This window comes from Physcomitrium patens, chromosome 12 (genome assembly GCF_059467195.1).
Source record: "Physcomitrium patens ecotype Gransden chromosome 12, ASM5946719v1, whole genome shotgun sequence".
Taxonomy (NCBI): domain Eukaryota; kingdom Viridiplantae; phylum Streptophyta; class Bryopsida; order Funariales; family Funariaceae; genus Physcomitrium; species Physcomitrium patens.
The window spans coordinates 2553655-2566894 of record NC_143421.1 but is presented as its reverse complement, the minus strand read 5'-3'; the positions used below and the strand labels follow the sequence as shown (position 1 = coordinate 2566894).

The following is a 13240-nucleotide window of genomic DNA, read 5'->3' as shown; positions in this document are numbered from 1 at the left end:
ACTACCACTTTGGGTGCTTTTTGCGATGGAATGAAACCGGATTATTCGTTGCCATCTTTAGTCTTAAACATTTCCCGAAAGGATTGGTCAATCACGTGAATATTTATTTTCTAAAAGTGAGCTATTTCTCGAAACTAGTCAGGAAAGGTTCTTGTCTTTCAGACGGGGAAACTACACAGCGGCACAATATGCACACTAAATAGCAATAAAGCGTCGTCCAGCGAAATGTCGAAAAAAGTTCAACGGATGTTCAGTGTTCTTTTTCATTTTCTTCGGCTTTCCCCTCCCTACGGCGAGTTGTACTGGTTTCCTACGTATTCATAGTAATCTCACGGCTTGAATTAGCAGTATCTGAAATATCAGGAAGTCTACGTGTTCGAATCACCTCTTCAAAACTGAATCACTAGCAAACAATCGAAAGTATCTCTCTCTCGCTCTCTGTATACATAAATATGTACATTCTCGGAGTCCAGTCCTGTATACATAAATATATGCACTCTCATTCGACGTGGTGAAAGGTAAGGATAGAATTTAAACAAAGCAGCATGCCGACAGTGGGTTGCTGGAAACAAAATCCGTCCAAAGCGCTTTTGTGTTCTATCTTTACTAAACATCTGTCAGGTCAAATAAAAGAATAAAGAAAACGCAACCTGAACCCAAATTCGATCTCTCAGATCTGTAGACTACCCTAGTTTTTCTTTTCTTTTTCCAGCAAGGTTTCATTACACTTTGCTCTATTACTTCATTCCCACAGTTCTGTGCACTCCACCGGAGCGCAACACGCATGTTAGATTTCTTCCTCCTGCTCTGAGATTCGCTGCTTTTTCCTCATCCGTAGTCCTTCGTGAGAGCCCAATTGCATTGAGGGGTTCCTTCCTGCTCCTGCATGACCTTCACCCACCGCGTTAACGCAGTAGCAGTGGCATTTTCATCAGCATGAGTGAGCTTTCAATACTAGAGTCAAGGCAAGCGCTGAGATTTCATAAGCTGCAGTTCTGGACAGCGGGTTAAAAGCTGCAGTACACTAGTGTGAATTATCACCCCATGCCCGCGCACCAGGGAGGACCTTCTTCCGCGGATGAACGATGGATAGTTCATTCATCCACTGGAGGGCTCGGGCAGGGCCCCAACATCTTCACCTCGCCAGCCCGGTTTGCCAAAGGGTGGCAGCCCTGGTGTCATGATGGTGCTTGTGCCACATAAAAGTTGGAATACCTTAAACCATCAACTTAAGGTGTTTTAGCTATCTTCGGGGGGGGGGTGGATTTTTTTGGTTTTTTGGTTTTCTTTCTGGTGGAGAAATAAGGTTCTGATGTGCTCCTACAGAAGAAAAAAAAAAAAAAAAAAAAAAAAAAGAAAGAAAGAAAGAAAGAAAAAGAATCACCACAGTGGTTGAATTGATTAAAATTAATAAAGCAGTTTTTGCATTTGACCCTTGAATCAAGGTATAGACTTGAGCAAAACAGTGCACTTCCATCACACTAAACTGCACCCTTCATTCTTGTAAAATTTGCTGATCATTGATGGGTTTGGAATGTATACAGAATCTTTCTACAAGACAAAGAGGCAGTTTTGGGATTGTGCGAGGGTGGTTTAGGTGAAGTCTATGGGTTGATTAAGGAATGTGACATGGTTTAAGGTATTTTGACATTAATACTGGCCATGTCCCCTGTTTGGTCTGGTCATGTCCGCGGCCCCGTTTTTGGAGGGGCAGCGGACAAGGGCAGTCGGTCTGCCCGAAAAGGTTTTAGGAAACGATCATCCATGAGACGTTCATCCATCGGACATCCGCGGTGGTAGGGCGTCAGGTGTCCTGTCAAAGCGGCAGGGTTACACATGGTGGTGGTGGGGGGGGGGGTTGCGAGCCGCATCAGAGACAGAAATCGTGAAACGGCGTCAGAGGTGCCGGTCCAAACAATCTGAGGAGTGCCTGGACTCCCGCCTCCTAGGGCTCCGGGTTTTAAGCAGCCCCAGCTCGACGCATTTCCCTCACCAACGCCATCATTGGGTTGCAAAGCCCGGGACTGTTCCATTGCCTACAAACTCAGGCCAATCACCATCACTCACCTCGTTCTCTCTCTCGGGGATTGGTCTGCACCCGCATTACTGCCGTGGCATTGAAGACAAACACCAGCTTCTCAGTAGTCTTTGAGCTTCTTCCTCGAGTGGTGGTTGAGGGGCGTTTACAGTCGGTTGTTGCTGGTTTCAGATTACCCGGGTTGCAGCTACGTCGCTTTTCGTTTCTCTTGAGTTGTGTCGCTGCATTTAAAGCTCAGTGTGGGGTCGGTAGTACGTGACGAGACTGGCATTGCAGGTTGGATTGGGGTAGACTGGGAGTGTCGGGATATGTGTGGGCGTTACGGAGAAGAGTAGCGGTGTGTGCGGGTGACTTGTGTAGAAAATATGTCGGGCGGCTTCTGAGAATGAGTAGTTGAAACTGTTGCTTCTGGAGCCGTATTCTCGTGAAACGGTCGTGACATCTGCATTGCTTAGTATGGTAACTCCTTGCCTCTGGGAGGTTTAGTTGGTGTCTAGTCATGAGAAATGGCGCTAGCTTTCAATACATCATTGTAAGAAGGGTGCGAGATTGAGAGAACATTTGGGTCACACTCACGGATTCCAAATTGGTCGGTGAATGAATTCTCTGATGAAGAGTGAAGGGAAACAACCACGCGGTGCTTCTCACGTGTGTGAATCGTTTTGGCTCACTGAAGAAGTGTAGTTTTCGTCGTCTATCATGAATCGTTAGTAGCCTTATAAAGTCGTTGGAAGCGTTTTTCCCTCTTTGCCCCTCTTCATCTTCTGAACCCCGCTCCAGGTCCTTACTTGGGGGTAAGGCTGGTTTAGGTCTTTACAAATTCTATCTGTTCATTGATCTTTCTCCCTCAGTTGATTAGCAACTCACTCGATCAGCCATGGTGATGAAGGGGCCTCTGGAAGCGCAAATGCGGGTCAATGCACTGTCGACACCTTCCTTCTCTGGTAGGCCAAGACTTGAAGAAGGCAAGCCACCATACTTGACCTCAAGCGTGCGGGGGTGGAAGCCGGTGAAAGTTGCCATGACTACCTCTATTCCCAGGTCAGTACCACACTCACTTTCCAGCTCCCATTACATGCACAGTAATCCATCATGGAGTAATGGATGCTGGGAAATGATTATCAGTGCCCAGAGGTTTTCTTCCTAGTTTCGTTGGACTTGCAAAGATTCGTGAAGGATAACGTGAGAATTTTCTGATGCCAGAGAGATGCAGGTAGGTCAAGTGGACACCTCTCTGGGGAAGGTATTGGCGCCATATCAGCTGAGGAAACGACGACCCGATCACATTCCGTTGGAGAAGCTGGAGGTGATCGCCGCACTAGACTCCTGGGCACAAGAGAATCTTCTCCCGCTCTTGAAACCCGTCGCCAAGTCATGGCAACCGCAAGACTTTCTCCCAAATAGCTCCTCGGATAATTTCTTCGAAGACGTGCGAGCGCTTCGGGAGCGGGCGAGGGAGCTCCCTGATGATTACTTGGTCTGCCTGGTAGGCGATATGATCACGGAAGAAGCCCTCCCGACCTACCAGACAATGTTCAACACGTTCGAAGGCGTGCGGGACAAGACTGGGTGTAGCCCAACGCCATGGGGCGTGTGGATACGCGCCTGGACCGCGGAGGAGAATCGCCACGGCGACCTGCTCAATCGCTACCTCTACCTCTGCGGCCGAGTGGACATGCGCATGGTGGAGAGAACCACTCAGTACCTGATCGGCTCCGGCATGGAGCCCCAGATTGACCAAAACCCCTACAACGGGTTTATTTACACGTCCTTTCAGGAGCGCGCGACTTTCATTTCCCACGGTAACACTGCTCGCCACGCCAAGCAGTTCGGCGAGCACAAGCTGGCTACGATCTGCGGCATCATCGCCTCAGACGAGAAGCGGCACGAAATCGCCTACAGCCGCATTATGAGCAAAGTCTTCGAGCTTGACCCCAATGGCGCCATGCTGTCCTTCCAGGAGATGATGAAGAAGAAAATCACCATGCCGGCGCACCTCATGCACGACGGAGAGAACCCCAGGCTCTTTGATGACTACGCATCAGTCGCCCAGCGCTGTGGTGTCTACACAGCCCACGACTACGCATCCATTATGAGCCATCTGATCAAGGTCTGGAACATCGAATCCTTGACGGGCCTGTCTAGCGAAGCGCAGCAAGCACAAGAGTTTGTCTGCCGGCTGCCGGTGAGGATCCTTAGGCTGGCGGAGCGATCTCACAACCGGACGAAGGGGGAGACTCCTCGCCGGAAGGCCTTCAGCTGGATCCACAACAAAGAGGTCGAATTACTTTGACGGGTATCTATTTGAAGCTTGGTTAATGAAGGTTTTGTACATAAAAATCTGGTGGTTTGGTTACATTAAGATTGATGTCATGAACGCTGGTTTTTCATGATCATCTGGAGGAGAGGGTTTATTGGGTATTAGTCACGAAGTAAATAGCGAAGCTTAACTCTTATTTTTTTTCTTCTGTTGGGGTGAGGTCTGGAGTCGGCAGAGTTGCTTTCGATTCATCGGCCAACGCTCGTACCGATTGAAACGACAACTCATGTATATTGTAGCTTTTGATTCATCAGGGACCAATCGACTTCTATTGCACGGCGTCGCCCGCACATGTACGATTGTGTCAATTGAGTCGTTTCCTCGGAGCGGCACGTTTCGGTTAGTGAATGTGGAAGCACGGGGACAAGCTCTCTTTTGGTGTTCAAAGCGTTGAACATGCCAAACCCTGAACCAAATGAAATACTGAACACCACCAACCTTTTTGGAATTCTATTCCCTGTTCCTCTGGTTACTGGTCACTGAATATCTGACTTCTCCGGCTCTAGTATTGCGATTAAAATAGAAGACCAACACTTTTGTGGACCTAGGAAATTAAATAGCTGGAGAGGTACTCTAAATCTGTGTAAGAATTTGGTGTAGTTCTTCACAGTAAGCACAGGGCCTTAACTTATAGCAGCATAGTACACTCGCGGAGTGACAACTACAGCTAATGCAGCAGTCAACATAGGTTTCACAACAGCTGTCCGTATTGTCTGCACTCTTACAATACAAGGATGTCTAATAAATTCCCCAACCACACATTGTTAAGTGTGACAGCTTTACTTGTTCTTCCAACTAATGGCTGCATATCCCTTTGACAACAACCACAAACAATCAAGAACCCCTGTGCATGGTGTACATGAGGTTGACTCATGACGTGAGCCGTGAATCGTAACCGCTTAATGGTGATACTATGTACCTCTTATAGGTCGGTCATGAATTCCTCGACGGTTCATGAATGTGTCGCAGGTCTCCAGTTCGTTAGGGTTCTGTTGAGGCTTGAAAGACAGTGGAAGCATTCAAATACTGTGAGGACTTGCCAGACAATGACTGGGTTTTTGGGAATTTTGTACCAACTATTAAGTACAACGTTTATCCTGACAGATGAATTGTGTAACATCTTGAAGTTTGTCAAGTAGTAAGAAGAAAAAAGAAACCTACCATTCAAGTGATGTGAATGCGAATAGGTGCTTCAAATGCACTGCCAATGAAACCGACCGAGCAACTATGCAAAGGAAGTATAAAGGTATTTGATGGACAGGGAACAAGCCTCACAGCAGTGAGATTTAATTTCAAGGTCTTCTAGATTTGGCTATTGGAGGAAAATGTAAACTTCAAATTGAAGATATTCTTTCTCCCAGCAGGTGGAACAACCTTCTAGCAGCCTGGTACAAGGTTTGTGCAGGATTCCTGTACTTGCTTAAGGATCCAGCAGTGAACACATCAGCTTACTTTACTTCATACATTCTATATATATATATATATATATATATATTATTTCTCGCAAATCTATGATTGGTGCGACGGTTGTTGTCGAAACACGAGGCATAGGTTTCATGTAGGACCAGCAAGAGGAAGCAATTGTTCGTGCAGTCATCTCACGTGCCACGTACATAAAGACTTTTACGCTGCCGAAAATCCAGGCAAGGCTCTCACATGTGGATATATTGGTGCAATCAGCAGGGGCTTCGAAGACGGACCGGAAGCGTCAGGAAAACCAAAGACTCAGAAGCACATTGAAGCCCAATTTATATGATAAGCAGGTACAAGTACACTTGAAAATATATATATATATATATATATATATACATATGTAAATTTTATGACGCTCGCCGAACCAAAGAGTCATCAACTTTTCCCATCGGGCAATGAGCTTACTCGCCCAAAGAAGCCATGAAATTACAACCACGTCCAAAGCAACCCCGCGATACCCAACACCAGCGCGAACATGTGCCGGCATCAAAACACTCCTCATGGCGCGCTCTTCAAATCCCCAACTACAAGAATCAAAGCGCACCAATTTCCAAGCTCTCATCACAGACAAAGCCCACAAGCAACATACAACAAGATCCAAACCTCCCTTAACCTCGATGGGCCAATTCTCGAGAACAGCATCGGCACTACATTGCTCTCCAGTTTTAATTGTGTACTGGAAGTAATGAGCTGCGGAGGCAGTTGAAATATGGAATCTTAGCACTCAGTTGTGGAGGGTTTGGATTCACCGCCGCATTGTCACGCTGCCTTCATCTAGCTGTTCATTGTTCTTCTGTGAAACAACAAACCATGAGAAAGAGCAAGCAAGCGAGCGAGAGGCAATGGAATATTCTTCCTCTAATGGAGAATCTAACTTCCATGTAGAGTTTAACTTTTGAAAATGCTCCAAATTCTTTAAAAAATACACTTTTTGTAAATACTCTACCATTTTCCAAAATTAATTGTTACTTGTATACATTGAGATCATGAAAAAATCTCTTAAAACTAATTAGTTTAAATTTGAGTTATAAAACTCTAGTTCTATGTGATGAATTCTAGAAAAAGGGATGTAATCTTGTGTTGTAGGAAAATCAGTAAATCAATCAATACATGAATAAAAACAAACAAAAAATAAAAAATTTTTTAAAGAAAAAAAGAAGTAAAAAGTAATTATTTGGAAAATAATTTAGATATTTATTATCTATAAAATAAATTAAAAAATAAATTAGTAAGATGATTTGTGCAATTATCTACCATCTATGTTGGAAATGTCATAATACGTTAAATATCTTGGTTATCTAATTTCTTATATATATATATATATATATATATATATAATATTAAAATATTGACTGTACACATTAGTAGAAATAGTACTACTTTGATTTATTTATTATTCTATTTGTAATTTTAATTTTAATTTTTTATTTAAATATTATATTAATAAATATTTTTAATATGATTTTTTAAACATCATATCTATATGTCTATATGTGTATATATCATAATAGAATTAAAAGTTTTAGAGAAAGAAAAACAAGCCCTTCTATTTGTTCATGCATTTTAAACTGAAGATTTTACAAATAGATTTAATTAGAAGAAGAAGAAAAAATGGATACATGCACTTCAAGCATCAACAAAGAAAATTTTTGCATGTAAAGAAAAAATTACTAGAAGATAGTTAGAAAATAATTTTAGAGTAGAATAGTGTATGTATAAATTAATTATATTTTTCTCACAATGTGTATAAATCATCATTTTTGTTGTTCTTTACTTAAAGCTCTATTATAGTCTATTTTGATCATTTATATGATTAGTCTTTTAAAGTGGGTTGAACCAAGTGCATTGATATTATTGTGATCTTCCAAGAAATAAAGCTATAATAAGTGTGTGAATACCAATACCTTCCACAACCATGCTTGTCAATTCTTTAAAACCTTTAACAATCTTTGAATTGCATTGCATTCATAAGTCATTCAAAATCTAACTTTAATAACTTTAAATTCTATCACTTAAAATATCATTCGATTGCTTAAAAGCAACGACCAACTTTAATTAAAATTAAAAAAAAAAATAATATTCACTATGCTCAATGCATTACAAAAAACTTCAAACTACTCTTGAATCTTGCAAGTTACTTAAAATCTAGCTTCAATGACTTTAAATCTGATTATATATATTGTCATTTAATTTTCTAAAAGTAATCATTAGCTCCAAATTTTTAAAAAATATACATAAAAATAACTCTTATTTAAAAGCATATATTTAAATAAATGAATTCAGTGATAATAAACTTTGAAGGATAAGAACACAAGAAATATATATAAAAAAAATATATATATCAATGTATATATATATATAAGAAAGAATTAGAATGGCTATTGCTAAAGACAAGAAGATGAAAGATTCTTAAAACTAAACTAGAATAAAAAAAGACATTGATAAAAATGGAAAAAGTATCACTTTGGTCTCTATATGTACAATTAAACTGAAGAGCTATGTGGCAACATTCTATAGGTCATCTAATATTTTTCTAATTTACAAGACATATATCCAATTTGCAAGGCAAGTTTTCAATATGGACGCCATATAACAAACTTATACTACAAGTAGCCAACATATGTAATGCAAAGTTTGTTTGTGTGCTAATTAATATAAATTTATATATATATATATATATATATATATATATATATATATATATATATATATATATAAATTTTTATATTTTATATATCATATTAAATTTCAATTTTTAAAATTAAAATATGAATATTAAGTATTATAATTTAGATTTTAGATTTTATAATAAATAATCAACGTATAAGAATTTTAAAGATTGCAAAAAATATTAAAATAGATTTTAAGCCAAATATATTTTTTGACATTGAAATTTAATAATTATATATAAATTCAATGTTTATTTGTAGTCTTACAAATATTCTAAAATATAACTACATTTTTATCCATAAATATGGAGTTTTTCTTATGTGAATTCAATAAAGAATTTATCTTTGATATAAATTCATAATTTCAAATACATTAAATAATTAAATATATCAATTGAAGTATTTAATATATATATATATATTACTTTGGTTTTGAATTTCTTTACACTAAATTTTTATGGTTGCTTGAAGCTTCTACAATTGTTTTTCAAAGTCTTTTCCTATAAATTTTATTGAATATAATATACTTTTTTTAGATAGTTCAAACACATACAACATGGATAAATTATCAAAATAGAATATAAAAATATTCATGACAAAGAAGCATGAATGATATCTTCTTAATTGAACTTAACTGTATGCAATTGGAATTTCTATAATGATGCTTGATAATTATTAACACACCTTAAATATTACTCCAACATTTAATTAACTAGTATTGGCTTCTAGATGAGAATTGAATAAATAAAAATGGGCTTGTCTCCAAAGACCAAAGTTCCATTCATATTGCATATTTAAATACTTTATATTTGCTTGAATACATTTTTTTTTTTTTTTTTTTTTTTTTTTAAATTTAAAAAATAAAATATTTTAAAAATTAAAAAAAATTATATAATCTAAAATACTAAATACATTTATGTAAAATTTGAATCAAACTAATATTAGACTTTTAAAAACTATTGTTTGTATTTAAATAAAATTATTTTTTAAAAAAATTTGTTTTAATCTTTTAAAATAGATTTTTAAAAGTGATTGTTAATGGTTGTTTTTCTATTTCTACTTTCAATTTCCTTTAAAGTAAACTTGATACTAGATATTTGCTAATTTATAACTACCAATTAGTTTATCATACAAATTTTGAACTTATTTCATCATAGTTTTTAGAATTAAATTTCTATCCTAAATGGATACATGTAAATCTATATTTTCACTTATATTTAATTTTACATTTTAAAATTTATTTCTTATCTAAAAAGAAAGATTTTTCTATTCTTAATTCTAATTTAGGATTCTAAATTTTGATAGTATAATTTGTATATACATATTAAAATAAAAAGGATCAAATCATAAGATATAATTGATTACTATGAAAAAACTTTAATTATAATAGATTAATAGTATTCAAATGTCTATTATAATTAAAATAAAAAACTATAAAGTAGTGGCTTAAATTTTATAGTTGGTAGAATTATTGAGCTTTAGAAGTAAAAATATTAAAAATATATATCTTATTATAATAGGTAGAGTTGATAGTTTTTGAAGAATAATATCAATTTAAAGACAATCAATAGTTTATAAAAATCTTATAAAGACCAATCACATGATGATAAAGTTATTAAGATACAATCTTATAAGTACCAATTAAAAGACATTATATATTGTTTCTTTGACTTATAAATAATAAATATGAAAGATAAGAATTATCTTACTTTCTATATTTTCTTAAGTGTGCACCTTCAAATCTTAATCATGTGTATATTACTTCCAATTGTGTTATTTTAATATTCACAATCTAAGACATTAATCTTTTTTCTTTTACTTTAAAGAATAAGCTTTAAAAGTTAAAATTGATTTATTTTTTAATTAAAACATTCCATCTTAGATAATAGCCAACTAATTCTTTTAAAAGCTTTTTACGTTAATAATATGTTTATATTAATTTTTTAAAATAAAAATTTATGCTTTAATAATATTTTACATTTATAGCATTTAATTATTTATGATAACTTTTTTGAAGGAAAAAAAATTATAAATGCATAAGAAATGTTTCAAAAATAAAGTTATTTTATGAACATCCAAAATAATATATATAAGTATTGTGGTTTTATCAAGCTAAACATTAGGATTGTTAAAACTCTCAAAAATAATTCAAAAAATGCTTTAAGAATCTACTAAATAAGACATATATCATGTTATATAGAACAATGCTTCTTCTTCTTTCTTTACTCAAAAAAAGCTAAATTTGATTATTTTCTTATATCAAAATTAGTCAAAAATCTGAGGTTCCTTAATTCATTTGACAATGATGTCAAGCTTGAATATCCCATCATTTCAAAATTAATCAAAGAATTAAAGATATCTAATTCTTTTAGGTATGATGTCAAGCTTGAGCAATTATTAATACCAAAGGTAGAAAAATCTTTCGACAATGATGCCAAACTTGAGCAACTCTATAATTTATAAGTAGTCAAAGATGTAAGGTTGGTCAATTAATTTAGCAATAATATCAAGTTTGAGCAATCTCTCATATTTAAGATAATTAAAGTTGTGAGATTAATCAATTCTCTTGATAATAATGTCAAATTTAAGCAATTACTAATATCAAAGGTATTCAATAATGGAAGGACTTACAATAGGTCAAGTCAAATTTTTAAAATTAATATATTAATAAAATTAACTATATCTATATAATCCTAAATTCTAAATTCCTAAATCTACCATGCCAAAAGTCAAAATCCTAAAATCAAAGTCAAAGCAGATATATCTTTTAAACTAGAATTTTGTATGAAAAAATATTTATACTATTAAAATTACTAACCTCAAAAATAAGAATGTATATTATATCAAAATTAAAAAATAAAATTATCAAGAAACTAAAAATATTTATATAATTCCAACTAATAAATGATAATTTTTAAATTATAAACTTATCATTGACTTTAAAAACTAAATAAGTTAGATATTTTATATATGTGCTTACAATAATCTTCTTGTCTATGTAAAAATTTTATCTATATTTAATTTTATATTTTTTACTAACTTATGAGTATATTATCTATTGATTTTTGATTTGTTTTTAATAGAATCTTTTAAAGAATACATTGGAAATTCTTTTTGATAGTAATATTAAGCTTAAAAACCCTCTTATATCAAATTAAGTCAAAGATATAATATAGCCTAATTCATTTGGTAATAATGTCAAACTTAAGCATCTATATATATCAAAGATAGTCAAAGATGTGAGATTGTCCAATTCTTTTGGCAATGATATCAAGTTTGAGCACCCACTTATATTTAAGGTAGTCAAAGATGTGAGGTTATCTAATTTATTTGGTAATAATATCAATCTTAAGCACCCACTTATATTTAAGTTAATCAAAGATGTAAGGTTGTCCAATTCTTTTTACAATAATGTTAAGTATTTGGACCACTTCATATTTAAGGTAGTCAAAGATGGAAGATTATCCAATTCATTTGGCAATGATGCCAAGCTTAAGCATCCATTCATATTTAAGATAATCAAAGATGTGAGATTGTCGAATTTATTTAGCAATGATATCAAGCTTGAGCATCTATATATATTAAAAGTAATGAAAGATATGAGATTGCCTAATTCATTTAGCAATAACATCAATATTTTGTAACACTTCATATTTAAAGTAGTCAAAGATTTGAGATTGTCTAATTCATTTGGCAATGATATCAAGTTTAAGCAATTACTTATATCAATGGTAGTCAGAGATATAAGGTTGTCCAATTCATTTAGCAATAATGTTAAGCTTTCACATCTATGTACATCAAAGGTAGTGAAAGATGTAAGGCTTTCCAATTTATTTAACAATAATGTCAAGCTTGAGTATCACTCTATATTTAAGATAGTCAAAGATGTGAGATTTTCCAATTTATTTGGCAATGACATCAAGCTTGAGTAACTACTTATATTTAAAGAAGTTCAAGATGTGAGATTGTCTAATTCATTTGGCAATGATGTCAAGCTTTTGAACTACTCCATATTTAAGATAAACAAAGATATGAGGTATCCAATTTATTTGGAAATAAAGTTAAGCATTTGCACCATTCTATATTTAAGATAGTCAAAGTTGTGAAGTTATCCAATTCATTTCGAAATGAAGTTAAGCAATTACACCACTCTATATTTAAGATATTCAATGATAGAAGGTTATTCAATTCATTTGGAAATAATATCAAGTTTAAGCATCCATTTGTCACAAAAATATAACTAAAAAAGGTTTCAAAAGATTCTAAAAGGTTCCAAAAGGTTCTAAGAAAGTTCTAGAAGGTTATAGAAGGTCCTAGAAGGTTCTAGGAGGCTTTAGATGATTTAAGAAGTTGCTGAAGAAGGATCTTAGACTTGCTTTGTTTTCAAGCCTCATAGAAACTTCTCTAGAAGCTTTTTAGGATTTAATATATATAAGAATCAAGGCTGAGGGGATCCTTAGTCTCAACAACTCACTTCTTGTGGTTTAGCCAAGATCTTCTCGCCTTGTATCCAGTTGTTGTTTTAATGTTAAGCTAACTCCATTTTTTGATCTTAAATCCTTGTCTTATATATGGTCTCTAATAGTTTGTTGAGACTGCTATAGAACAATATTAGGAGCTTAGTCTTTCTTGACAAAGAGTGGATTATCTCTCTTCTTGGAAGTACTATAGCATTCTAGAGGTCGAGGATTATATTTTTTTAGACTAATATTGTTATTGTTTTTTTTTTTTTTTTTTTTT

At 34.6% G+C, this 13240-nt stretch overlaps 1 protein-coding gene across 2 annotated transcripts; it reads left to right on the top strand.

Annotated features, from left to right (window-relative positions):
• The first annotated feature begins 2003 nt into the window (after positions 1-2003).
• On the top strand, positions 2004-5153 carry LOC112290071 (stearoyl-[acyl-carrier-protein] 9-desaturase 2, chloroplastic). 2 transcript variants are annotated; one of them, XM_024536036.3, is made up of 3 exons: positions 2007-3079; positions 3242-4334; positions 4613-5153. In XM_024536036.3, the coding sequence occupies exons 1-2, from the start codon at positions 2916-2918 to the stop codon at positions 4329-4331; spliced, it is 1254 nt and encodes a 417-aa protein (XP_024391804.1). In that variant the 5' UTR covers positions 2007-2915; the 3' UTR covers positions 4332-4334; positions 4613-5153. The 2 variants fall into 2 exon arrangements, with proteins under 2 accessions (XP_024391803.1, XP_024391804.1); XM_024536035.3 differs by having other exon boundaries at positions 2004-3079; positions 3242-5153.
• Positions 5154-13240: the final 8087 nt, after the last annotated feature.